Source organism: Leptodactylus fuscus, chromosome 5, assembly GCF_031893055.1.
Source record: "Leptodactylus fuscus isolate aLepFus1 chromosome 5, aLepFus1.hap2, whole genome shotgun sequence".
Taxonomy (NCBI): domain Eukaryota; kingdom Metazoa; phylum Chordata; class Amphibia; order Anura; family Leptodactylidae; genus Leptodactylus; species Leptodactylus fuscus.
The window spans coordinates 23,633,877-23,661,853 of NC_134269.1; the positions used below are offsets into that span (position 1 = coordinate 23,633,877).

Consider the following 27,977-nt stretch of genomic DNA (forward strand, 5'->3'; position numbering starts at 1 on the left):
ATAACCACCTACTCCTCCTGCTAAGGCCTAGCTCTGTAAAAGCGACACTCAGCACAGAACCATGGGAGGCATGGGTTTAAATACAGAGTAGAGACCACTCCTCCCAGGTGCAAATGGGAGGACAGACTAATTAACCAGGAAATCAAGCTGTCTACCAACAGTGCGTGCGAGCAAGTCAGAAGGTGTGCACCAATACCCACGACACAAAATACTCCTAACAGGATCCTCCCCTCAAGGAGAAGACTCCGGATTCTCTAGGAGCATCCTTCTTCGGGAACTCCTTGTGGAATTTCTCCACGAGTCTGGGGGCTGACATATCCGACTCCAGAACCCAAGAATTATCTTCAGGACCGTATCCCTTCCATGCCACCAGATACCGTAGCTTCCCCCGAACATATTTGCTATCCAGAACTCGGGATATCTCATACTCCCCGGACTCAGAAACTGGTGGAACTTTAACTGGAGACGTTCCCTTCTTGGCCTTCTTTAACAAGGAGACATGGAACACCCGGTTTATCTTCCACCTTTTAGGTAGTTGCAGCTGCGCCGCCACTTCATTTACCATCTTGATGATCTTAAAAGGACCCACAAACCTGGGACTCAGCTTCTTGCTAGGAACCTTCAACCTGATATTCTTGGTGGACAACCAAACCATCTCACCAGGGAAGAACTGCAACTCTCCTCTCTTCCTATCCGCCTGGACCTTAGCCTGGTGCGACGCCCGCACCAGATTCTCTCGGATACGGGACCATACCCCTTGCAGCTTTTTAGAAAATAGCTCCTCCTCCGGAACTGGGGACGAAATGGAAGAAAATACTCCGAAAACAGGATGTCTACCACCGGAGCAAAAAAAAGGTGTGGTACCTGTGGCGTTGGAATCATGGTTGTTTAAGGAAAATTCTGCCAAGGGAAGAAAGTCAGCCCAATTATTCTGATTCTCTCGAACAAAACACCTCAAAAACTGTTCCACATCCTGATTCTTCCTCTCTGTTTGCCCGTTAGACTCCGGGTGAAACCCGGAGGTAAACGACAGTGTAACTCCCAACCTGCTGCAAAAAGCCCGCCAGAATTTAGCCACAAATTGCGGACCCCTGTCCGAAACGATCTCCTCGGGAAGACCATGCAACCTTACAATTTCTTTAATAAATGCCCCTGATAGTGTCTTGGCACATGGCAGCCTGGAAAACGGGATCAAATGGCACATTTTCGTGAAGCGGTCAACGACTACCCAAATGACCGTGAAACCCTTAGACACTGGAAGGCCCGTGATGAAATCCATAGACAGATGAGTCCAAGGTGCCTTAGGAGGTTCCAACGGATGTAGAAGACCGTGGGGACGGGTATGCGACGCCTTGGCTCTTGCACAGACCGAACAACTTTGAACAAACTGCAAGACATCCTTACTCCACCCTGGCCACCAAAAATTCCTAGACACCAATCTCATGGTCTCTGAAACCCCCGGGTGACCAGCAAGAACCGACTCGTGACACTCCCTCAGGAGACTTTGTCGGAGAGTAGTTGGGACAAACAGCTTGTTTCTAGGTATCTTGGAAGGTGCAGCGTGTTGCGCTTCGATCAAGGCTTTCTCCAATTTCGTGCCCAATACTGCTACCACCACTCCATCCCCAAGAATAGTGGCAGGCGCCTCTCGTTCCTCATCGGTCGACATATACCGGGATAAAGCATCAGCCTTAACATTCTTTGAACCCGGCACATAAGTCACGGTAAAATGGAACCGCGCAAAAAATAGAGCCCATCTGGCCTGCCGTGCATTTAATCTCTTCGCCGACCCAAGATAAACCAAATTCTTGTGATCGGTAAATACCTGGACTGGCCTTCTGGCCCCCTCCAGGAAATGACGCCAATGTTCGAACGCTAGTTTTATTGCCAGTAGTTCTCTATCTCCGATGTCATAATTCCGTTCAGAGGCAGAGAATTTCTTAGAAAAGAAGGCACAGGGATGCGTACCCTCCTCGAACTCCTGAGAAAGTACTGCACCCACCCCCACCGAGGAGGCATCCACCTCCACTCGGAAGGCCAACCTCTCATCCGGCTGTCTCAAAATGGGAGCGGAGGAGAATCGCTTCTTCAATTCTTCAAACGCGGCTAGCGCCTCTGGCGACCACTTAGCACAGTCAGCCCCCTTCTTAGTCAAGTCCGAGATGGGTTTCACAACCTCAGAAAATCCCTTAATAAACTGGCGATAATAGTTGGAGAATCCCAAGAACCGTTGGACCGCCTTTAGGTTCTCAGGTCGCGGCCACTCCAAGACTGCCCTGACCTTCTCAGGATCCATCTCGAACCCCTTGTCCGATAGGATATAGCCAAGGAAACATAATTTATTGACCGCGAACACACATTTCTCCAGCTTAGCACTTAATTGGTTAACCCTCAGGAGATTTAAAACCTCTCTCACTCTCTCCCAATGAGTCTCCAAATCCGGGGTGTAAATGAGTATATCGTCCAGATAGACCACAACCCCCCTCCCTATGACGGCACTTAGTACATCATTAATAAAATTCTGAAAAAACGCGGGCGCATTGGTTAGACCGAAAGGCATCACCAGATTCTCAAAGTGTCCTAGGGGTGTGTTAAACGCTGTTTTCCACTCATCCCCCTTCTTGATTCTCAGCAAGTTATACGCCCCACGTAAATCTATTTTACTAAACCAGCGAGCTCCCGTAATCTGGCTGAAAAGATCCGAGATCAACGGGATGGGATAGGGATTCCGCACCGTGATTTTATTAATCTCCCTAAAATCCAAACAAGGGCGCAACCCTCCATCTTTCTTCTTTACAAAGAAAAACCCCACTGCTACTGGGGACTTAGATGGGCGAATATGCCCCACCTCTAGACTCCCCTCAATATACTCTTTGAGCGCCTCCCTCTCCGGAATAGTGAGATTGTACAACCTTGTCTTGGGTAACACTGCATTAGGTATAAATTTAATCGAGCAATCATAGGTGCGATGTGGTGGTAATGTCTTGGCTGCCCTTTCCTCAAAGACCTCCCTGAACTCACATATTTCTTGAGGCAAATTGTCTATAGACAAAGACATAACGGATATGGGCAGACATCGACCATTACACCCCTGCCCCCAAGAAACTACTGACTCGGTCTCCCAGTTGATAATAGGGTTATGTTGCTTCAGCCAGGGCCACCCCAACACTACTTGTGCTGGTAACTTAGATAACAAGAACAAGTCAATCTCTTCCCTGTGGCCACCCACAATAAACTCCAGACCCTCCACCTGTTTGGAGATGACAGATTGCTGTAGAGGGGTCTTATCAATAGCCCACACTGGTATCTGAGACTTCAAGACCAAAGGACTCACCCTTAATTGCTCACAAAACTCTGAGTCAATAAGGTTGACTGCCGAACCACAATCAACCAAAATCCGGCACTTCTGCCCATTTACCCATCCATCAAGGGTCAACCCGGCAGTCTGAGTACAGGAAATATGCACACCTCCCTCCTTAGTGGGTTTTCTCCCTTTACCCTCAATAGACCTGGGGTTATTACCCTCCTTGGCGAACCATTCTCTGGAGGGGCATACCCTTGCTACATGTCCCATCCCTCCACACACAAAACAGCGTACTGTGCGGGACCCTTCACTCTTGGGTCTTGCACTTCGCACAGTGGCCCCAATCTGCATGGGTTGGTCCCCCGGGTCCTCTCCAAAAACAGAGAATTGAGGAGGGCTAACCCCCCCAGGACTCTTGTCTCCACGCTCCCGGAGGCGCCGTCCAACTCTAATTGCCAACTGCATGGCCTCATCTAGATCTCCCGGAACAGGGTGAGAAACTAGATGGTCTTTAACCTGGTCCGAGAGCCCTGTCTCAAACTGACTAAGTAGAGCGGGGTCATTCCAGTGTACTTCTGCTGCCCACCTACGAAACTCTGTGCAATATTTCTCTATAGCGTGATCCCCTTGCACCACACGTCGTAGGTTATACTCAGCCGTGCGTACCCTGTCTGGGTCGTCATACAGTAACCCCATTGTGGAGAAAAACGCCTCTACAGTTAGTAAGCAAGCTGAGTCGGCTGGTAACGAATGTGCCCAGATGAGGGGATCATCTCTCAATAAAGTAATAATAATCCCAACTCTCTGTACCTCAGAACCGGAGGAAAACGGCCGTAGCCGGAAATACAAAAGACAGTCCTTTTGAAATCGGAAAAAATCTGACCTCTTACCTCGGAAGGGTTCAGGTAAGCTGACTTTTGGCTCCAGAGGCCGACCCACAGGGGCGCTACTCACCTGCCTCTGTATGCCCTCCACCTGAGAGGCTGTGTGTTGAGCCAACTGCTGTACTTGAGATACGCCAGAAGCTTGGATGGCATCCATTCGTAGCTTGATACCCTCCATTTCAGTGGAAATCTGCTGCACCGCCTGGTACAACTGTTTCAGGTCCGTCATAATGCAAACGAACCTTTCCTTTTTTTTTTTTTTTTTTTACCGGCTGAGTGTACTGTTATGTCAGTCCAGGTAGCTGCAACGGGGCTAAGGGATAGCAGTAGGGAATCTCGCCCTGCACTACTCCCACTAGCTATCCCGGTCCCTGCCTCACGGGTGTGGGTCAGCTGTACTCAGGCTAAGCCTGACCCCGACAGCTCCTCTCTCACTGATTCCGTAGGCCTAGAGGGAAGTGGGAGAAGGAATGCCCTATAAGATCTCTAGGGACTGGAGACTAAAGGGGGTCACCCCTAACGAACAAGTGAAGCTGCTACTGACAGGGACTGACAAGGGTGTGCGCTGACTAACAACACAAGCAGCACACAGGAAAAATGTGGGAAAGGATTCCCCCAAACCAATATGGGAAGGAACCTTACACTAGGAAACAAACACAGGGAAACTGAGTAGAAATCAAAGGATAAGGCAATTCACTCACACAGTCAATTATACACAGAGGGAGGATTGGTGAACACAGAAGGGAAAACACACAAACCAACTCGTTCACCCAAAACCTCCCAAAAACCAACCACGGAACTTCCTCTATCCAAGATAACCACCTACTCCTCCTGCTAAGGCCTAGCTCTGTAAAAGCGACACTCAGCACAGAACCATGGGAGGCATGGGTTTAAATACAGAGTAGAGACCACTCCTCCCAGGTGCAAATGGGAGGACAGACTAATTAACCAGGAAATCAAGCTGTCTACCAACAGTGCGTGCGAGCAAGTCAGAAGGTGTGCACCAATACCCACGACACAAAATACTCCTAACACTCTTGGCATGTGTGCCAGGGGTTGCTGACCTCTGCTGTAGAGGGTAATATGAATTTTGTGGCTTGCTATGGTCCAAAGTGTGTGAGATTGCAGAGATAGTGATGTGAGTTTGGGTTTTGTGGGGGTCCTGGGAAAAACGTATGTGCGCTATTGTGACGAAAAGTAGCCTATTGCGCAATCGAGTGTAGGGACTATGTTTGTGGAAAATTTCAGCCAAATCAGTGGAGCGGTTTTTGCGTGATTGACCACCAAAGATCCGAACATCCAAAGGGTCCTGGGAAAAACGTATGTGCGCTATTGTGACGAAAAGTAGCCTATTGCGCAATCGAGTGTAGGGACTATGTTTGTGGAAAATTTCAGCCAAATCGGGGTCCAAAGTGTGTGAGATTGCAGAGATATTGATGTGAGTTTGGGGTTTGTGGGGGTCCTGGGAAAAACGTATGTGCGCTATTGTGACGAAAAGTAGCCTATTGCGCAATGGGGTGTATTAACTATGTTTGTGGAAAATTTCAGCCAAATCGGTCAAGCGGGTTTTGCGTGATTGACTAACAAACATCCGTACACACAAACCCACAAACATCCAAACTCACAAACTTTCACATTTATAATATTAATAGGATATATTCTTGTTCATAGGAGACAGTGTTATAGTAGTTATATTCTTGTACATAGGAGCAGTATTATAGTAATTATATTCTTATACATAGGAGTAGTATTATAGTAGTTATATTCTTGCACATAGGAGCAGTATTATAGTAGTTATATTCTTGTACATAGGGGCAGTATTATAGTAGTTATATTCTTGTACATAGGAGGTAGTATTATAGTAGTTACATTCTTGTACATAGGGGCAGTATTATAGTAGTTATATTCTTGTACATAGGAGCAGTATTATAGTAGTTATATTCTTGTACATAGGGGCAGTATTATAGTAGTTATATTCTTGTACATAGGAGCAGTATTATAGTAGTTATATTCTTGTACATAGGAGGTAGTATTATAGTAGTTATATTCTTGTACATAGGAGCAGTATTATAGTAGTTATATTCTTGTACATAGGAGGTAGTATTATAGTAGTTATATTCTTGTACATAGGGGCAGTATTATAGTAGTTATATTCTTGTACATAGGGGCAGTATTATAGTAGTTATATTCTTGTACATAGGAGCAGTATTATAGTAGTTATATTCTTGTACATAGGAGGTAGTATTATAGTAGTTATATTCTTGTACATAGGGGTAGTATTATAGTAGTTATATTCTTGTACATAGGAGCAGTATTATAGTAGTTATATTCTTGTACATAGGAGCAGTATTATAGTAGTTATATTCTTGTACATAGGGGCAGTATTATAGTAGTTATATTCTTGTACATAGGAGCAGTATTATAGTAGTTATATTCTTGAACATAGGAGCAGTATTATAGTAGTTATATTCTTGTACATAGGGGCAGTATTATAGTAGTTATATTCTTGTACATAGGAGCAGTATTATAGTAGTTATATTCTTGTACATAGGAGGCAGTATTATAGTAGTTATATTCTTGTACATAGGAGGTAGTATTATAGTAGTTATATTCTTGTACATAGGGGCAGTATTATAGTAGTTATATTCTTGTTCATAGGAGACAGTGTTATAGTAGTTATATTCTTGTACATAGGAGGTAGTATTATAGTAGTTATATTCTTGTACATAGGAGGTAGCATTATAGTAGTTATATTCTTGTACATAGGAGCAGTATTATAGTAGTTATATTCTTGTACATAGGAGGTAGTATTATAGTAGTTATATTCTTGTACATAGGAGGTAGTATTATAGTAGTTATATTCTTGTACATAGGGGCAGTATTATAGTAGTTATATTCTTGTACATAGGGGCAGTATTATAGTAGTTATATTCTTGTACATAGGAGCAGTATTATAGTAGTTATATTCTTGTACATAGGAGGTAGTATTATAGTAGTTATATTCTTGTACATAGGGGCAGTATTATAGTAGTTATATTCTTGTACATAGGGGCAGTATTATAGTAGTTATATTCTTGTACATAGGAGCAGTATTATAGTAGTTATATTCTTGTACATAGGAGCAGTATTATAGTAGTTATATTCTTGTACATAGGAGGTAGTATTATAGTAGTTATATTCTTGTACATAGGGGCAGTATTATAGTAGTTATATTCTTGTACATAGGAGCAGTATTATAGTAGTTATATTCTTGTACATAGGAGGTAGTATTATAGTAGTTATATTCTTGTACATAGGAGGTAGTATTATAGTAGTTATATTCTTGTTCATAGGAGACAGTGTTATAGTAGTTATATTCTTATACATAGGAGGCAGTATTATAGTAGTTATATTCTTGTACATAGGAGCAGTATTATAGTAGTTATATTCTTGTACATAGGAGCAGTATTATAGTAGTTATATTCTTGTACATAGGAGGTAGTATTATAGTAGTTATATTCTTGTACATAGGGGCAGTATTATAGTAGTTATATTCTTGTACATAGGAGCAGTATTGTAGTAGTTATATTCTTGTACATAGGAGCAGTATTATAGTAGTTATATTCTTGTACATAGGAGGTAGCATTATAGTAGTTATATTCTTGTACATAGGAGCAGTATTATAATAGTTATATTCTTGTACATAGGAGCAGTATTATAGTAATATTCTTGTACATAGGAGTAGTATTATAGTAGTTATATTCTTGTACATAGGGGTAGTATTATAGTAGTTATATTCTTGTACATAGGAGGTAGCATTATAGTAGTTATATTCTTGTACATAGGAGCAGTATTATAGTAGTTATATTCTTGTACATAGGAGCAGTATTATAGTAGTTATATTCTTGTACATAGGAGCAGTATTATAGTAGTTATATTCTTGTACATAGGAGCAGTATTATAGTAGTTATATTCTTGTACATAGGAGCAGTATTATAGTAGTTATATTCTTGTACATAGGAGCAGTATTATAGTAGTTATATTCTTGTACATAGGAGCAGTATTATAGTAGTTATATTCTTGTACATATGGGTAGCAGTTTAGTCGTTGTAAGGATGCTGAGGGTGTATGAAATTGACAGCTGTCCTTCCGCACTAAATGTCAGAATCAGAGCTCTAACCCCTTGAATTCTTCTTGTCTATCAATACACATCCAGGCGTAACTGTAGGGATTGGTACTACTGACTGTAGACACAAGGTTCCAGGACTTACAGTAAATTTAATTTGCCACTGCTCAGTTCATTTAGGCAGGGTCAGACACTGACAGATTAGGACCCCTGTATGGGTCCCTTGTTTTCCAACAACCAAATTGATGATAGCAGGCTTCTAGCCATAGATCACTTTATAGTTTCTTAAAAACCCCTCAATGGTTTCAGAATCCACCATTGTGACACCAGGATGGAAAGCATGCAGTCCCTTGTATGTTACTTATGGTACATCTGAAGCGTCCGCCTGAAATTGCTCCATACACACCACAATTTCATCAACTTACTTTCAGTTTAAAAACAATAAGCACTGGATGAGCCCATTACAGTCAATGGCTTCCATCAAGTTCGGAATGTGGCACTATTTTAGTGATCCGACTGTCCCTTATTCTAGTCCTCCAATGGAGCAGAACAACAAACAGCCGATCCAAGTGTAATTTTTAGTAATTTTTTTCAAAATAAGATTATATTTATTTATTCATAAACTACACAATATTTAAGGTGCAAATGGTGCAATTATTTGTTTTATTTAACCAGTCACAATTTCTGATCCAATATTGTTATATCGGGTCTGAGTCTATTTACCTGTTCCTTTTAAGAAAGACTACACCCCTTGAACAAGCCAGTCCTACTCTTGCTGTAAAGTGCCATTCAGGACTCACCCTGGGAAGGGCTGTCCCAGGTTGATGTCTCTGTGGTGCTTCACGTCTATCTCACCGGCTTATATAACAGAAAGAAGAGTGTTATAAAAATCATGGTATATGGTATGATCCAGATTTCTTGGACCATCAAGTTGCACTTTACTGGTGTTCACTTCCTTAGCCAGCAAAAAAACACATAAAACATAAAGAACACAAAATTCTAGCATGGGATGAGATATAGTAGTCATCTCTTATGAGCAGGTCCAACCATCATCCCCTTCCCCACTCCTTTGAAAATCGGCAACCCTAGGAACTCACACCCTCACACAAGTGGAATCTCTCAGAAGCTCTCTCTTTAGGTTCCAGGTTGTCCATCTACATTGTTGTCTTCTCTTGGATCATATACTATCTCACACAGTCTGAATAAAACTTCACCAGACCTCAAAAAAGTGTATCTTGCCCTCCTTACCTATGTATGCGTCCACCCAATCCATCCAAATAGGTGGGTCAACCTCTCCAAAAATAAAGTCATAGGGAGAGGTCTACAAGTTGGCCTTCAGTGTGACGGAGCTACACGGAGCAGTAGTTTGTAACTTTCTCTTGTACACCTATGCATAGAAGGGCCTACCTAGCCAAAGATTCCCTACTGAGGACTAAAAGGGACAAAGTAAAAAAAAAAAAAAAAAAAAAATTAGTACAGAAAACACCTTATGGTTCACATTAGATATATGTACATGTACTTTAATGAAACTTTCTGTCACCAGTTTTCTTATCCCTGAGGTCACCAGATACAAAAACTTTGCAGATATGTGATATGTAGATAATTTGATAGAAGGTTATGGTCTATGTTCTGCGGTGATGGTGGAAGGGCAGAGTGGGCCCAGCCAGACAAAAAGATCCCAATGTGAGGGTCAGGATCGTTTTTGCAATTGATATACGGTATAATGATGGTCGATGAGGGCATTGGGGGTTTAGAGTGTCTTCTCACATATGGAAAGAGAGTTTTCATTGCAGGCCTTGTCATTCCAATTTCCTTCCTTCCAAACCTGGCCGCAGTCTTCAACAGATAGATTATTGGGCTCATTTTTCATCCAGGACCTGCAATAAGATGAAGACATTGTGATAGAGAAGATTTATGAAATGACACAAGAGACATTAAGGAGGACTTTTAACCACCACCACCACCACCAGTTCTAGTTCTTAGCATGGGATAGTTCTTCGTTGGTTTTTTTTCTCTAGCCCCCACCATTCCTGAGCAACATGAATACTAAGTTTTGATGCCTGATGTGCTAGTTAAGCTCTTTAATGTCATTGTCAGACAGGGGGAGTGATTCAAAGATCCAATCAGTGGCAGCCAGTGTCAGAGCTCAGAGTCTCACCCCTTGTCTGCTCCTGCCTGACACCGCCCTCCTGACAGTACAGAGACAAAATAGTATATCAGGCACCAAAATTAACAACATTGATTGCTCGGGAATGCTGGGGGTTAGAGAAAAAATTGTGGCAGAATCAGTGGAATAAATGAACTTGAAGTTGGAAGGTGGTCGTCTTTAAGAAGGAGCCTGTTATCGCTTCCTCTGATGTTTTCTATGCAATGAACTCAAGAGTTCCGTACTGTAGCCAACTCTTGGTCATATGATTTGAACTAGCGTTCAGCCCGGGGTAGCTCCATATCCTCCCTCCTCTCCTATGTTCACTGCTGGTTATCTGTATTATGGAGACTAACTGAATACATCATTATAATAGTGAAGCCAGCCCCATGATACAGGTAACTAGCAATGAGCATGGGAGAGGAGGGAGAACGTAGAGTGAATTTGGGACAGGGTCTGGTTCCAAGCATGTGATGTGACACGAGATTGGAACCAGCCCAGAACCCCTAGGCTTGTCAAATACAATATGTGACAAACCTAGTGATGATAGTTTCTGGAGATCCCCTTTAAAGGGTTAGACAACCACAGGATATTTTTTTTAAAATATCTTAGCATGGTGTAAAATGGGTCACTCAAGAATTAGGAGAATCAATCCTGACAAATATGAACATATTCGGACCAAAAGGGGACTGGCTTATAAATTCCATCCAAAAGTGGTGGCCCCTCTGTTTGGTGGCAATTCTGGGTTTGGGGTCAGACTTAATAATCCCAAGTTTAAGTACTATAAATATTGTATAAGTATGGGGACCATTGAAGCGTCATTATGCGAGCAGCAGGGTATGGGTAAGTATACATGTTCAGCGCTGTGCCTTTGTATACATTTTGGAGGGGTAAGGTGCTATACAGTCCTATGAAAAAGTTTGGGCACCCCTATTTGGGCACCGGTCAAATTTTGGTTTAATGCATATTGCGCATTTTCTGTTAGTACAATAAACCTCATTTCACTCCTGAAATATTACTGTGTCCATCAGTTATTAGATATATCAAACTGAAATGGCTGCTGCAAACACCAAAATATTTAGAACTAAAAATGATTAAGATTAATAGGGGGGCCCAAACTTTTTCATAGGACTGTATTTGTTTTGGTGGTTGGTGGTTGTCCATGAGCACCCCTATCCTATGTAGAGTTCTCACAGGAGGTGTCTGCCTTAGAAAGCTTACTTATATGATGATGTGTAGTCTGTTCCATCAACCCATGTCCAATTTCCTTCCTCCTCTTTGTCAGTGAGCCCAATCCAGTATGGCGTGTTCCCCGTTTTTCCACTGATAAATTTCTGTAGGAGCAAACAAGGAAAATAAACATTGAACCAACCCTCATATGTGACTCAAATGTGCAACGGGCTTAGTCGATGGACCAAACATAGATTTGCAAGCCTTACATCTCACCTGTTCATCTTCGTTGTTGATGACAACTAAGTCGGCGCTCTTTTGTATACACGTGGTCCTGGCTTTATACCAGTTATACTTGGCGACTGAGAAGTAGTAGCAGTTCCTGCCAAATATCGCCCAACCATTATCGCAAGTACCAATCTCTGAAAAGAATGAGGTAATGTGAAATGTTACAATAAGATTGCTTGACGTTACAGGCCCAAAGCCTGAGACCGCCCTACTGAAAGATGATAACATGTAGGGCGGCCATGTAGGGCAATGACCCTACATAAGAGGAAAAATTCCTTCCCTATTCTACCGTATTTTTCGGACTATAAGACGCACTTTTTTCCCCCCAAATTTAGGATGAAAATGAGGGTGCGTCTTATAGTCTGAATGTGGCGCTACTGCCACTGCTGGTTTTCTTCAGCGGCAGTAGCGCGGCAATCTGCAGGCCCCGGCAGCTAAGACAGTCCCCGGCATCTGCTGTAATAAACCGGCGGATGCCGGGGAGTGTCTTAGCTGCCGGGGCCTGCAGATTGCCGCACTACTGCCACCTGCCGGGGAGTGTCTTAGCTGCCGGGGCCTGCACATTGCCGCGCTACTGCCACCGCTGGTTTTCTTCAGCGGCAGGAGTGTGACAATCTGCAGGCCCTGGCAGCTAAGACACTCCCCGGCATCCGTCGGTCTATTACAGCAGATGCCGGGGACTGTCTTAGCTGCCGGGGCCTGCAGATTGCCACGCTCCTGCCGCTGAAGAAAACCAGCGGTGGAAGCGCGGCCATGCTGCAAATCCACTCCTCCTCCACAGGTCCCGGCAGTCAGTTAGCCCCGGGGCCGGTCCCATACCTTTAGTGATGCAGGCCGGCTCCTGCACGGCGAGGCCGCAGGAGCCGACCTGTTCCGATGACAGCTGGGAGCCTAATGAAGGCTCCCAGGCCTGTCATAGATATATATTACTATCGCGGCTGGTCTATGACCCTCCGCGATAGTAATGTATAGAATCTCCCATAGACGGCAATACACTTGTATTGCCGTCTATGGGACTTGCAATCAAATGATTGCAGGTTCAAGCCCCCTAGGCGGGGGATAATAAAATAGTAAAAAAAAAAAAAAAAAAAAAAAAACACTTAAAAAAAATATAATATAAAATAAATAAAAGTTCACCTCCTTTCCCTAGAATACATATAAAAGTATAACATTACTGTGAAACATACACATTAGGTATCCCTGTGTCTGAAAATGCCCGGTCTACTAATATTTTTATGTACAGTGAACATCAAAATCAAAAGTGCTAAACCGCCGGGTTTTTCTCTCTGTTTTGCCTCTGAATTAAATAATAGGTGATCTAAGCAATAAACATTTCCCAAAATGGTATATCTAAAAAGTACACCTGGCCCCACAAAAAAAACGCCCTATACATCCCCATACAGCTGCAGGGTCACCTGTCAATGTGGCCTTGCAGCTGTTCCAAAACTACCACTCCCATATATTAAATATTTTACCATTTTTTGTCTGAAAATTTTTTTTCCCTATTTTTCTCCTCTAAAACCTGGGTGCGTCTTATAGTCCGAAAAATACGGTAAATATGACACCGGAAAGGAATACTTGACTCGATGTAACTTCTCCAGAAATTCATCGCCCATAAGTCTTAATATTATATTTTACAAAAAGTCATCCACACCCCTTGTGAACGTCTACCATCACTTCTACCAGGAGGGTAACAAACGCATACCTCCCAACTTTTGAAGAACCGAATGAGGGACAAAATGTGCGGCAAATTTAGCCCACTTTTGTGTTGACTCTGCCCATTCTCATTAATTTTTCATGTGCCCGCACACAGTATAATCCTCCTACAGTCACCCGTAAATTATATGTCCCCCCTCTATCTCACCCCCAGTTTCATATACACCCTTCATCTGCCCCCAGTTTCATGCCCCCTCCATCTCTGCCCCCAGTTTCATGTCCCCTCCATCTCTGCCCCCAGATTCATGTCCTCTCCATCTCTGCCCCCAGATTCATGTCCCCTCCATCTCTGCCCCCAGATTCATGTCTTCACATCTCTGCCCCCAGATTCATGTCCTCTTCATCTCTGCCCCCAGATTCATGTCCCCTTCATCTCTGCCCCCAGATTCATGTCCCCTCCATCTCTGCCCCCAGATTCATGTCTCCACATCTCTGCCCCCAGATTCATGTCTCCACATCTCTGCCCCCAGATTCATGTCCCCCCATCTCTGCCCCCAGATTCATGTCCCCTCATCTCTGCCCCCAGATTCATGTCTCCACATCTCTGCCCCCAGATTCATGTCCTCTCCATCTCTGCCCCCAGATTCATGTCCTCTCCATCTCTTCCCCCAGATTCATGTCCCCCCATCTCTGCCCCCAGATTCATGTCCCCCCATCTCTGCCCCCAGATTAATGTCCCCTCCATCTCTGCCCCCAGATTCATGTCTTCACATCTCTGCCCCAGATTCATGTCCCTCCATCTCTGCCCCCAGATTCATGTCCCCACATCTCTGCCCCCAGTGTCATGCCGTCCTCTCCTTCATCTGTCCCCAGTTTCACGTTCCACCTCAGTGTACACATTACACCTACCTTCTCCACGTTCCCTCTCCGCTCTCTCTGTGTCTCTCTCTCACTCGCACACAGTTGTAGACGCGATGTGACGTCATCACATCGCGTCTACACAGCCAGTAGGCGGTGTGCAGCGGCGAAGCAAGGAGCTGAACTGTGACAGCTCCTTGTTTTAGCCGCGTATGTGTTCAACTCAGATCTGCGTCCTCTGGACGCAGATCTGAGTTGAAATCGGGACATACCTCCCTCCAACCGGGACCGCGGGACACGTCACCGGAATCGTGAATGTCCCGCGGAAATTGGAACGGTTGGGAGGTATGCAATCGTGGTCGCAAGGAATGTGACCCGTGACTGCGACTGGGCCTGGGCCTGGCAAGGTACAGGACCCATGGCCAGCTGGAGATGGCCGGGGTCCAGTACCATTATGATAGCGGTCGGGGAAAGCCTGGTTCCCCGACCGCTATACATATTGTAAATGAAAAGGGGGCCCAGAATGTCGCTGGGCCCTTTTTTCAATAGATACTAGTCCAGGGGAGGTGACTGAAAATAATAAACAGATATACTCACCTCTCCTGGGATCAGTGTCCGCTCCCATGTTTTCTGTCATGTGACTGAGGCCTTTGATTAGGCCCGAGCGGTCACAAGGGGTGCAGCGGTGTAATGACATCAGTGCATCCCCACGTGACTGCTGAGGACCAATCACAGGCCTCAGTAGAGCCGTCAGGAAGATGGCCAAAGATGCTGAAGACAACTGGAGCCAGGACAAAAGTTTGCACCCGGGCCCACAAGACACTTGTTACACCACTGACTTCTACCATCACAGAATCATATGGCTGAGAGTTCGCAGTCTCACTGCTCTAACAGTAGAGAATCCCGTCATATGTGACACCCTCATATATCTGCTCCTTACTTTTTGCCGCTGTCTCTACTTCTTTCATTTTTTCTACCAGTGCATTAACTGCAAGAGACAAAAAAATACAAGATCATCTGGTTACATAAAAAATTATCTCACGCAAATCACCGTCGACTCCTGATGAAGAGATTTAAGGCGGGGCATAGTCATTAGATAGTTGGATTTTTTACTGACACTCCCTAACATATTGCTGCTCTCCCAATACAACGTTAGGTCTTAGTCACATGACAGTGACAACTGGACGGCTGTTTTTGAATGGTCACAGATCGGATCGGTCTATTCACACCCCCTTCTTTTTTGATGGACGGTTTTACACGTCTGTCAAAAAACTGACATGTCCTATCTATGTCGGTTTTGACGGATATAAAAACTGACAAGTGAATACAAAGACTTTGTGAGTTTTTAAATAGCCGTTCAGTAGCCGCCATCTGTAATTCTCTACATTTCCCTATTGCACAGCAGGGACCGTAGAGGCGGCCGAGCCTCTGATAGCTGGATTCACTATGGACAGGACACACTGAAGATGTAGTTTCCTTAGAAAATTTCTCAGTTTTTTATTTTTTGTTGACAAGTTGACTAGTAGGTATAGAAAAGACAAAGGAAGACATTAATAAAGGAAGACAATGGCATCTTACCAGTGATGTTCACGCCAACAACATCATCCTTGCTGGCTAGGTCTTTCTTTTCTTGTACGAAATCTGAGAGTAAAGATGAATCCAATCAAATATAGTTATCATTGAGGTTCCTGACAGACAATTGGATTACAACTTTCATTTTCTAACCTGCTTCAAGGGAACTGGTCGGGTGGTTTGGGCCATTATAGGTACAGTCCTATGAAAAAGTTTGGGCCCCCCTATTAATCTTAATCATTTTTAGTTCTAAATATTTTGGTATTTGCAACAGCCATTTCAGTTTGATATATTTCTAATAACTGATGGACACAGTAATATTTCAGGATTGAAATGAGGTTTATTGTACTAACAGAAAATGCGCAATATGCATTAAACCGGTGCAAAAATATGGGCACCTCAACAGAAAAGTGACATTAATATTTAGTACATCCTCCTTTTGCAAAGATAACAGCCTCTAGTCGCTTCCTGTAGCTTTTAATCAGTTCCTGGATCCTGGATGAAGGTATTTTGGACCATTTCTTTCTACAAAACAATTCAAGTTCAGTTAAGTTTGATGGTCGCCGAACATGGACAGCCCGCTCTCAAATGATCTGAAAACAAAGATTGTTCAACATAGTTGTTCAGGGGAAGGATACAAAATGTTGTCTCAGAGATTTAACCTGTCAGTTTCCACTGTGAGGAACATAGTAAGGAAATGGAAGAGCACAGGGACAGTTCTTGTTAAGCCCAGAAGTGGCAGGCCAAGAAAAATATCAGAAAGGCAGAGAAGAAGAATGGTGAGAACAGTCAAGGACAATCCACAGACCACCTCCAAAGAGCTGCAGCATCATCTTGCTGCAGATGGTGTCACTGTGCATCGGTCAGCAATACAGCGCACTTTGCACAAGGAGAAGCTGTATGGGAGAGTGATGAGAAAGAAGCCGTTTCTGCACGTACGCCACAAATAGAGTCGCCTGAGGTATGCAAAAGCACATTTGGACAAGCCAGCTTCATTTTGGAAACAAAGATTGAGTTGTTTGGTTATAAAAAAAAAGGCGTTATGCATGGCGTCCAAAAAGAAACAGCATTCCAAGAAAAACACATGCTACCCACTGTAAAATTTGGTGGAGGTTCCATCATGCTTTGGGGCTGTGTGGCCAATGCCGGCACCGGGAATCTTGTTAAAGTTGAGGGTCACATGGATTCCACTCAGTATCAGCAGATTCTTGAGAATAATGTTCAAGAATCAGTGATGAAGTTGAAGTTACGCCGGGGATGGATATTTCAGCAAGACAATGATCCAAAACACCGCTCCAAATCCTCAGGCATTCATGCAGAGGAACAATTACAATGTTCTGGAATGGCCATCCCAGTCCCCAGACCTGAATATCATTGAACATCTGTGGGATGATTTGAAGCGGGCTGTCCATGCTCGGCGACCATCTAACTTAACTGAACTTGAATTGTTTGTCCAAAATACCTTTATCCAGGATCCAGGAACTGATTAAAAGCTACAGGAAGCGACTAGAGGCTGTTATCTTTGCAAAAGGAGGATGTACTAAATATTAATGTCACTTTTCTGTTGAGGTGCCCATACTTTTGCACCGGTCAAATTTTGGTTTAATGCATATTGCGCATTTTCTGTTAGTACAATAAACCTCATTTCAATCCTGAAATATTACTGTGTCCATCAGTTATTAGATATATCAAACTGAAATGGCTGCTGCAAATACCAAAATATTTAGAACTAAAAATGATTAAGATTAATAGGGGTGCCCAAACTTTTTCATAGGACTGTATATATAGAAGCGTAACATGAAGCTCTTGGACCCCAATGTAAAATCTGTACCAAGTCACCCAACTATAAGTACTGGACTCCTCATGGGTTCTCTAGGGTTTCCATACCCATTGCACACCTCATTATACCTCTGTAAATTGTCAACTCTAATTATACAGAAAATTCTTAACCCTGTTTCACCGAAAAATATATATATTAATACATATATATGTAAAGTTTTGGTGTTCCACTAAAATCCCATCTTGGGAATTGGCTCGCATGTTTATTGCCCACAATAAAGGGGCATGTTCACACCCAAAAGGGCTATGGCAATGCCCATAGAGACGTGGCTTCATCCAGAAATTTTTACAACGTGCTGTGCTCGACATTTTCCATGATAACTCAGGCCTTATGTTGGCAAATATGACTATAAATGCTGATTTTCAGCATCTTGTTGTAGCTATAAGGGGTGCTGGAGTAGACATCTCACCTGGACACTGGTGCCTGATGAAACACAAAGGCCCCACTGCCTCATAAGAGTCAAAATTTGTATTGGGGCCCAAGAGTTTAAAAATGGACTCTCATTACTTCCAACAATTCTACTGTAGTTCTTAGAATATGTTAATAAGTGCCAATCTGCTGATTCCAGTGCAGTTGGAATATTCTCTCTAGCCCCCCGCCATTCCTGAGTAACAAGTGCATTTAGTGTTGGTTCCTGATGTGCTATTTAGGCTCTGTAATGTCAGGTAAGTGGTGTCAGGCAGGGGGCGTGACTTAGAACTCCAATCAGAGGCAGCCAGTGTCAGAGCTCAGAGGCGCACCCCTTGCCTGATCCTGCCTGACAGTAGAGATCCTAACTAGTACATCAGGCACCAATACTAACCGCATTGCTCAGGAATGGTGGGGACTAGAGAAAAAAAATTCCAACTATGCCAGAATCAGAGGAGCAGCAGCTATTAAATGATGTATAGATTGAGAGTTACTAACCCTGATAATGGACGCATGAAAAGAGGACAATAATCAGGAGTAACGCCAGTGCCAGCAGTCCATACATGACCGCTACGGATCTGTCCTTAAAGCATGACCACATTGTTCCTGTAAAGAGACCAGAACACTAATGGAATAAGGGAGATTTTACCAGATGTAACTTTAGAGTCCTGTCCAACAGGTATCATACATGGTTCAGAATTGGACAAAGCTTTGAAGTCTTATGCAAATGAGGTAGTAGGTGCACTGGGGGTGGACCTTCAACAAACTTTAACTTTAAGGCGCATTAGACTGGCCTAACATGATGATTTTGGTAGGACTAGCCAACTTTCTTGTGTAGGGTCTCCTGACTCTCCCTCAACAACGTCTGAAACCTGGATGGTGTGGGTTATAGTAGTTTGGAGCTATGGAGCTGCCCTCGATGTTCCAGACTGCTTATTTGCATATTATGAAGTAAATGAACATCTCGGTAACACAGTAAATTTTCGCGGGTAAAGAGGTGTCACCTTCAGGTGGGCCTGACCTATCTAACTGTGGTCCTGGTTTAATATGCTCCACCCTGGTGACAGACCCCCATTAAGCAGTTGTTATTTTGTTATTTGTGAGGGTCCTCCAGGCCCCTTATCACTTTTGTGGCCCTCCATTGAACCTTTTCCAACTCTAGATCATCCTTTCTATGAACTGAACAATATATTCCAGATGGGGCCGCACGCAGATAGATAGATAGATAGATAGATAGATAGATAGATAGATAGATAGATAGATAGGAGATAGATAGATAGATAGATAGATAGATAGATAGGATAGAGAGATTAGATAGATAGATAGATAGATAGATAGATAGATAGAGCAGATAGATAGATGATAGATAGATAGATAGATAGATAGATAGATAGATAGATAGATGATAGATAGATAGATAGATAGATAGATAGATAGATAGATGATAGATAGATAGATAGATAGATAGATAGATAGGACATGATAGATAGATAGATAGATAGATAGATAGATAGATAGGACATGATAGATAGATAGATAGATAGATAGATAGATAGATAGATAGATAGGAGATAGATAGATAGATAGATAGATAGATAGATAGGAGATAGATAGATAGATAGATAGATAGGAGATAGATAGATATTAGATAGATAGATAGATAGATAGATAGATAGATAGATAGATAGATAGGAGATAGATAGATAGATAGGAGATAGATAGATATTAGATAGATAGATAGATAGATAGATAGGAGATAGATAGATAGATAGATAGATAGGAGATAGATAGATAGATAGATAGATAGATAGATAGATAGATAGGAGATAGATAGATAGATAGATAGATAGATAGATAGATAGGAGATAGATAGATAGATAGATAGATAGATAGATAGATAGATAGGAGATAGATAGATATTAGATAGATAGATAGATAGATAGATAGATAGATAGGAGATAGATAGATAGATAGATAGATAGATAGATAGATAGATAGATAGGAGATAGATAGATATTAGATAGATAGATAGATAGATAGATAGATAGGAGATAGATAGATAGATAGATAGATAGATAGATAGATAGGAGATAGATAGATAGATGATAGATAGATAGATAGATAGATAGATAGATAGATAGATAGATAGGAGATAGATAGATAGATAGATAGATAGATAGATAGATAGATAGGAGATAGATAGATAGATAGATAGATAGATAGATAGATAGGAGATAGATAGATAGATGATAGATAGATAGATAGATAGATAGATAGATAGATAGATAGATAGGAGATAGATAGATAGATAGATAGATAGATAGATAGATAGATAGGATAGAGAGATTAGATAGATAGATAGATCAGATAGATAGATGATAGATAGATGATAGATAGATGATAGATAGATAGATAGATAGATAGGATAGAGAGATTAGATAGATAGATAGATCAGATAGATAGATGATAGATAGATGATAGATAGATAGGAGATAGATAGATAGATAGATAGATAGATAGATAGATAGGAGATAGATAGATAGATAGATAGATAGATAGATATTAGATACAGTATAGTAGAGACAAGCCCTTCTCCTTATGCTAGACATATACGATATAATACAGGTGAAGAGATGGCGGCATTACCTGATCTCAGCTCGTCCATGGGTCTCTCCTCTTATACTCACAGTCCAAGCATCTAGATAAAGCGCTGACATTTACTGGTTTTATACTCCGGTTTGCTGAATCAATAGGAAATGATGAGATACAATGTATTTACTGGAATGAGGGGAGATAATGGATTTCCCTTTCCCTTTATGGCCGCTGGTAGTTTAATAGGAGATTAGCCGGACTCCTCGGCCCTCTGCATCGTCTACTATCAGTATCACTGGATTTCTCTGCTTTTTGGGTTCTCATTTAAAGGGATCCTATCATTAAAACTCATTTTTTTCTGCCTAACACGTAGGAATAGCCTTAAGAAAGGCTATTCTTCTCCTACTTTTAGATGTCTTCTCCATGCCGCCGTTCTGTATATAATCAGGTTTTCGTTGGTATGCAAATGAGTTCTTTCGCAGCACTGGGGGCGTCCCCAATGCTGCGAGAGAAGTCTCCAGCGCCGCCTCCATCTTCTTCAAGAACGGGTCTTCTTCGCGTCTTCTTCTGGCGGAGGCTTCAAACTTCTAGGCCTCAGGCCTAGGGCAAAGCCGACTGCGCATGCCCGTCAGCCACAAGAAAATGGCCGCTTACACAGAATTATGTAAGGAAACAGGGACAATATTTGGTGAGACAGGCTTTTGGAAGAGGAGTTCTGTAAGTGATAATATGTCCTCCCTGATATAAGCATCATCCAGTCCGTCTGGGATTACATGAAGAGACAGAAGGATTGGAGCAAGCCTCTATCCATAAAAGATCCGTGCTTAGTTCTCCAAGATGGCGGGAACAACCTCCCTGCGTTCTGCCAAAAAACTGTCTGCAAGTACCAAGAAGAACTGATACAGGGCAAAAGTCACATGAAATATTGAGGGGATTTACATTTCTCTTTTCTTCATCCACTCCATTTTGTTAATTGACAAAAATTAAATATTAACCCTTCTAGTTCTGCAAGCATTCTTGAATTGAAGGATCTTTTCCACACCTGTCTAGCCCTTTTGCTCGGTACAACCTGACAGTGTAATGTTTCGGGGTATAGTATATGGTGGTATTCCTTTCGGATTAAGTGACAAATAAAATCACAGCAACAAAAAATCTGCATTTCCGCAACGTGGGGCCTCAGCCTATTTGTATGGGCCCATGCACACTACCATGTTTACCCGGATCTGTGTGTGGACCGAGAGTCTGTGCCGCAAAACTCAGAGCATGTCCTATAATAGAATACATAAATTATTTTATTGTATTTTAACTTATTGACATGACCGCCATATGGCCTATTTTAGCACTTTCTTATTTTTGTGACCCCTCACTCAGTCTTATGGTTTTATCTCATTGTATTTATTGATATAATAAAGTTGCATGGGTTATTTTACTATCCTGGGTGAGGTCTTCTCAGGGCTCGTTCACATCTGCGTCGCCCTCTCCGTACTTAGGTTTCCGTTTCCTGCCTAAAACACAGGCAGGATACGGAAACCTGCAGGAGTCTCTCTCACCCATTCATTTGAATGGGTGAGAGAGATGTCCGGCCGTGAGCGGCGGTGAGCGTTTTAGGCTCTCCGCCGCGAAACCGGGTTTTATAATCCGGACACAGAGTCGGACATGCAGTACTCTGTGTCCGGATAAAAAAATCCGGTTTCGCGGCGGAGAGCCTAAAACGCTCACCGCCGCACATGGCCGGACCCGGTCTATGGTTTCCGTCTTCTGGCATGCAGAAGACGGAAACCATAGAACGGAGACCCCAAACGCAGGTGTGAACCCAGCGTCAAAGAGGTGTCACAAAGTGTATATATATATATATATATATATATATATATATATATATATATATATATATATATATATGGTTGAAATAATGTTAATATAATAATAATAATAATAATAATAATAATAATACAATTTAATAGTAATAATAATAATATAATTTAATAATAATAATATAATTTAATAGTAATAATAATATAACTTAATAGTAATAATAATAACATAATTTAATAGTAATAATAATAATAATAATAATATAATTTAATAGTAATAATAATAATATAATGTAATAATAATAATAATAACAACATAATTTAATAGTAATAATAATAATAACATAATTTAATAGTAATAATAATAATAATAATAATATAATTTAATAGTAATAATTATTAATATTATTACTATTATTATTTTATAGTAATAAATAAAAATAAAATAAAATGTACAAAGACAATATAATTATCTTATTGCAACCTTCCCACAATTTTGTAGGCATTAACACGAGTCATCCTTAATATAATAAAGGTTAATATTGCATATTAAATTATTTTCCTCTCTCCGTCATGGGAAGATCATGGTTTTCTTTGTATGTTGGTTGTCTCTGAAGTGTTCACAAGTTATCGTGTTATGTAAGATCAATAAAAGATTATATATGAAAAAAGTATTTAAACAGAAAACGGAAAGATAATAGCAATATATAACCTTACCATCAAGAAAATAACAAAAACACTGCAACCGCCCAACGTGGGGCTCGAACCCACGACCCTGAGATTAAGAGTCTCATGCTCTACCGACTGAGCTAGCCGGGCTTGCCTAGTCATGTGATTCTTAGAGGGATTGGCAGAGTAAAAACACAACTCTTCTTTTGTGGTTCTATTAAAGGCTTTGTCCACGACCTGAAGGTCATTGATACTGATGATCAATATGGATTACCAAATCCGTAAGGGTCAAGTATTAGAATGGTTGGGGCCGACACCTGGACTCCAAATCAGCGGTTTTGGACACTGGAAGCATAAACTAGGTGTATGACTTTAAGAAGCCCTGCTAATATTCAAGTGTATGGACTGGAAGCTGTATACAGTGTATGGAGCTCTGTACTGTACACTGTAGTGGTGGTGCCTGGAACTGCAGCCCTGCTCCCATTTACTTGAATGGGAGCGGGGCTGCAGAGCTGCTTCTGGCTGTATACCTAGAAACAGAGTATCAGTATCAATAACCTCCAGGTCCTGGAATCCCCTTTAAGGCAAGGGGGGCTCTTACATTCGAGAACGGAGGAACACTAAGAACCAGAAATTCTTTCTTTTGGTGAATCAGGCTGTAATGATGGGAGAGAGGAGAGTAGAAGAGAGAAGGACATATTGCCGAGTTTCCACTGATATCTGCCCTAGCAATAACCATCTGAAACCGGGTGTTTTTTTTTACATCATATAACATCATAGAGCTAAACAACATCAGAACGTGATGCACCAGTGTTGTTCAGCGCCCCCTGGAGGTCTAAGTGGAGGCAGCAGTGGACAGGTGCAAGGAGAGGTACCGTATATACTCGAGTATAAGCCGAAATTTTCAGCACTGTTTTTGTGCTGAAAAAGCCCCCCTCGGCTTATACTCGAGTCAGCAAAAAAAAAAAATTTAAGGGGGGGGTTCTTTGACCAGCCGCAATATTAATGTATAGAATCTCCCATAAAATAGTGGGGGAAAAAAGAAGCTTTAAAAAAATAAAAGTTGTAAATCCCTCCTTTCCCTAGAATACATATAAAGGTAGAAAATGACTGTGATATACATACACATTAGGTATCCTGTGTCTGAGAGTGCCCGGTCTACTGAATATAGGGGATCTGCAGTGCTCCTGTTCCATCTGGAAGGGGTTAATAGGAGCACTGCAGATACCCTATAGTCAGCCAGACCGAATTCCAAGTGGGGGGAAACCCTAGTCCTCAAGCTCAGGGAAGGGGCAGACAGACAACCAAAACACCCCCTCCCCTTCCCCAGCAATTTTTGAAATTTTCCAGTAGCTGCTGCATTTCCCCCCTCGGCTTATACTCGAGTCAATAAGTTTTCCCAGTTTTTTGTGGTAAAATTAGGGGTCTCGGTTTATATTCGGGTCGGCTTATACTCGAGTATATACGATAAGTGAAAATCATCTCCAGCAGGAAAAAAAGTATGGGGGCAGGGTGAGGCCCCCTAAGCTCACGGGCCCCATAGCAGCTGATACGGCCACTATGGCAGTAGTTTTGCCTCTGCTCATTGCTCCCTCGACCACCATCAGCCAAGAAGTTACATTCGTGCAGCCTATTAATGGCTTCGTGCAACCCCCTCCTCACCACAGGAGAGGGGCTGTACTTGCTTAGGTATGTAAGCTGTATCCAGTGGTGTAACTAAAGTCTTGTGGGCCCGGTGCAATCTTTTGTCTGGGGCCCCCTACCTCATCCCTGCAACGAATTCTTGATAGTGATGGTTACGGGTGCTAAGGAGTTTAATAAACCTTAGTGTGGTCTGGGCAATCTGTGGGCTCCTTGGCTTATGGGCCAGATGGAAACGGCAATCTTAATACTGATGCCAGTGCTTATGGGCCCCCTAAGGGTCCTGGGCCCTGCACCCTCTGCTATGCCCCTGGCAGTATCTTCTACAATGCTACAAAGTACCGCCATACAATACTCCATGCAGGTAAATGTAGTGCGCCTACTCCGCCTATGGACAAGACTTGTGTTAGTGATTGTTGGCCTGTCCCGTGCTCAGCAGCAGCTGCAGATTCTTCTTCTTTGACTTATTTACCGATCTCTCCGGCTTTCAGATAAAACGCTGACTCTAGATATTTGTTGTTTTCACTCTCTCGATTTGCTGAATCTACCGGAAATGATGAGAGTCACTGTCCTTGCCAACACGATGAAAAACACATTTTTTTGGAAGTCTGCTGACTTTTAAAGGAAGCGATCATTGGAAAGAAAACCTATGTCTAGCCCATACTTGTCAAAAAGGGTGGAAGAGCGGGCCGATGCCCTAGGACTAGTAGAAAGCTCCCGGGCCATATTATAGGTCACATGGAAACTTTGTGTGCCGGATCCTTCACAAGACAAAATTTAATAAAAAAAAGACAGTGTTGTGCCCCAAAAGGGGTGGGGTTTTGTACCAAAAAAAATTGGAGTGGTCACCAAAAATTTTCATGGTGCACTTGATGTGCTTGGCCTTGCCAAAAACTTGGCAAGTATAGTCTAGACAACAACTCTATTGGGCAGATAGCTGATAACTAGCAATGGGGAAACCTTCCAAAATTTGTTTCTTTTTGGGTTAAAGTGGCTCAGGTCCCTAATTTATTTCGGGTAGACCAAGTTGGAAAGTGAAATTATTATACTCTGGGCTCTCTTCAAACCTCAAAGCATAATAGGTGGAAGCAGTGGCATAACTAGGAATGGGGGGGCCCCGTGGCAAACTTTTGACATGGAGCCCCCACCCCGACCGACACTAATGCCGAAGACCTCGACCGACCCCCTCCTACGCGCTCTATTATGCCCATAGTGGCCCCTGAACACAGTATTATCCCCATAGTGGCCCCTGCACACAGTATTATGTCCCTTAGTGGCCCCTGCACACAGTATTATAGCCCATAGTGGCCCCTGCACACAGTATTATTCTCCATAGTGGCCCCTGCACACAGTATTATCCCCATAGTGGCCCCTGCACACAGTATTATGCCCCATAGTGGCCCCTGCACACAGTATTATGCCCCATATTGGCCCCTGCACACAGTATTATCCCCATAGTGGCTCCTGCACATAGTATGGATAAATGATCTGGACGATGGAATTATTGGGGAACTCATAAAATTTGCAGATGATACGAAGATAGGAGGAATAGCCAACACTAGAGAGGAGAGAGAGTGTATTCAAAAGGACTTAGACACACTGGAACAATGGGCTGAGGCCAACAAAATGGTATTTAACAGGGACAAATGCAAAGTTCTACATCTGGGTAACAGAAATGTAAAAAACATATATAGTATGGGAGGAATAGAACTAAGTGATAGCATAGGGGAAAAGGACTTGGGCATAATAGTAGATCACAAATTCAACATGAGCCAACAGTGCGGTGCTGCTGCAAAAAAGGCTAATAAAATTCTGGGATGTATTAAGACAAGCATTGAATCTAGATCAAGAGAGGTCATTATTCCGCTGTACTCTTCCCTGGTCAGACCACACCTGGAATACTGTGTACAGTTCTGGGCGCCTCAATTCAAGAAAGACATCGATATATTGGAGCAAGTCCAGAGAAGAGCAACCAAAATGGTGGAAGGTCTGCAAACCATGTCCTATGAGGAGCGGCTAAAAGAACTGGGATTGTTTAGTTTGCAGAAGAGAAGGCTCAGGGGAGATTTAATAGCAGTCTACAAATATCTGAAAGGTAGTCACAGTGCAGAGGGATCTACCCTATTCTCATTAGCACAAGGAAGTACAAGAAGCAATGGGATGAAACTAAAGGGAAAGAGATACAGATTAGACATTAGGAAAAACTTTCTGACAGTGAGGGGAGTGAGAGAGTGGAATAGGCTGCCACGGGAGGTGGTGAGCGCTCCATCAATGGAAATCTTCAAGCGGAATCTGGATAAACATATAGCTAGGATGATTTAGGAAAACCTGCACTCGCAGGGGGTTGGACCCGATGGCCCTTGAGGTCCCTTCCAACTCTACCAAAAAGAAAAAAAAAAGAAAAAAAAAAAAGTATTATCCCCCATAGTGGCCCCTGCACACAGTATTATCCCCCATAGTGGCCCCTGCACACAGTATTATCCCCCATAGTGGCCCCTGCACACAGTATTATGCCCCATAGTGGCTCCTGCACACAGTATTATCCCCCATAGTGGCCCCTGCACACAGTATTATCCCCCATAGTTGCCCCTCCACACAGTATTATTCCCCATAGTGGCCCCTGCACACAGTATTATCCCCCATAGTGGCCCCTGCACACAGTATTATCCCCCATAGTTGCCCCTCCACACCGTATTATGTCCCCATAGTGGCCCCTGCACACAGTATTATCCCCCATAGTTGCCCCTCCACACCGTATTATGTCCCCATAGTGGCCCCTGCACACAGTATTATCCCCCATAGTGGCCCCTGCACACAGTACTATCCCCCATAGTGGCCCCTGCACACAGTATTATACCCCATAGTGGCCCCTGCACACAGTATTATCCCTCATAGTGGCCCCTGCACACAGTATTATCCCCCATAGTGGCTCCTGCACACAGTATTATCCCCCATAGTGGCCCCTGCACACAGTATTATCCCCCATAGTGGCCCCTGCACACAGTATTATGCCCCATAGTGGCTCCTGCACAC

The 27,977-nt window shown here is 42.8% G+C and overlaps 1 protein-coding gene and 1 non-coding gene across 3 annotated transcripts; both read right to left on the bottom strand.

Annotated features, from left to right (window-relative positions):
* Positions 1-9,835: 9,835 nt before the first annotated feature.
* Positions 9,836-20,952, bottom strand: LOC142204768 (hepatic lectin-like). 2 transcript variants are annotated; one of them, XM_075276088.1, is made up of 7 exons: positions 20,878-20,952; positions 18,730-18,837; positions 15,990-16,052; positions 15,352-15,399; positions 11,886-12,031; positions 11,661-11,773; positions 9,836-10,170 (listed from the first exon to the last, which is right to left on the bottom strand). In XM_075276088.1, exons 1-7 carry the CDS (start codon positions 20,894-20,896, stop codon positions 10,044-10,046), a joined length of 624 nt encoding a protein of 207 aa, XP_075132189.1. In that variant the 5' UTR covers positions 20,897-20,952; the 3' UTR covers positions 9,836-10,043. The 2 variants fall into 2 exon arrangements, with proteins under 2 accessions (XP_075132189.1, XP_075132190.1); XM_075276089.1 differs by lacking the exon at positions 18,730-18,837 and having other exon boundaries at positions 20,878-20,918.
* A 2,428-nt stretch (positions 20,953-23,380) lies between these two features.
* TRNAK-CUU (transfer RNA lysine (anticodon CUU)) lies at positions 23,381-23,453 on the bottom strand. The gene has a single exon. It is a non-coding gene; the product is annotated as a tRNA-Lys (tRNA).
* Positions 23,454-27,977: the final 4,524 nt, after the last annotated feature.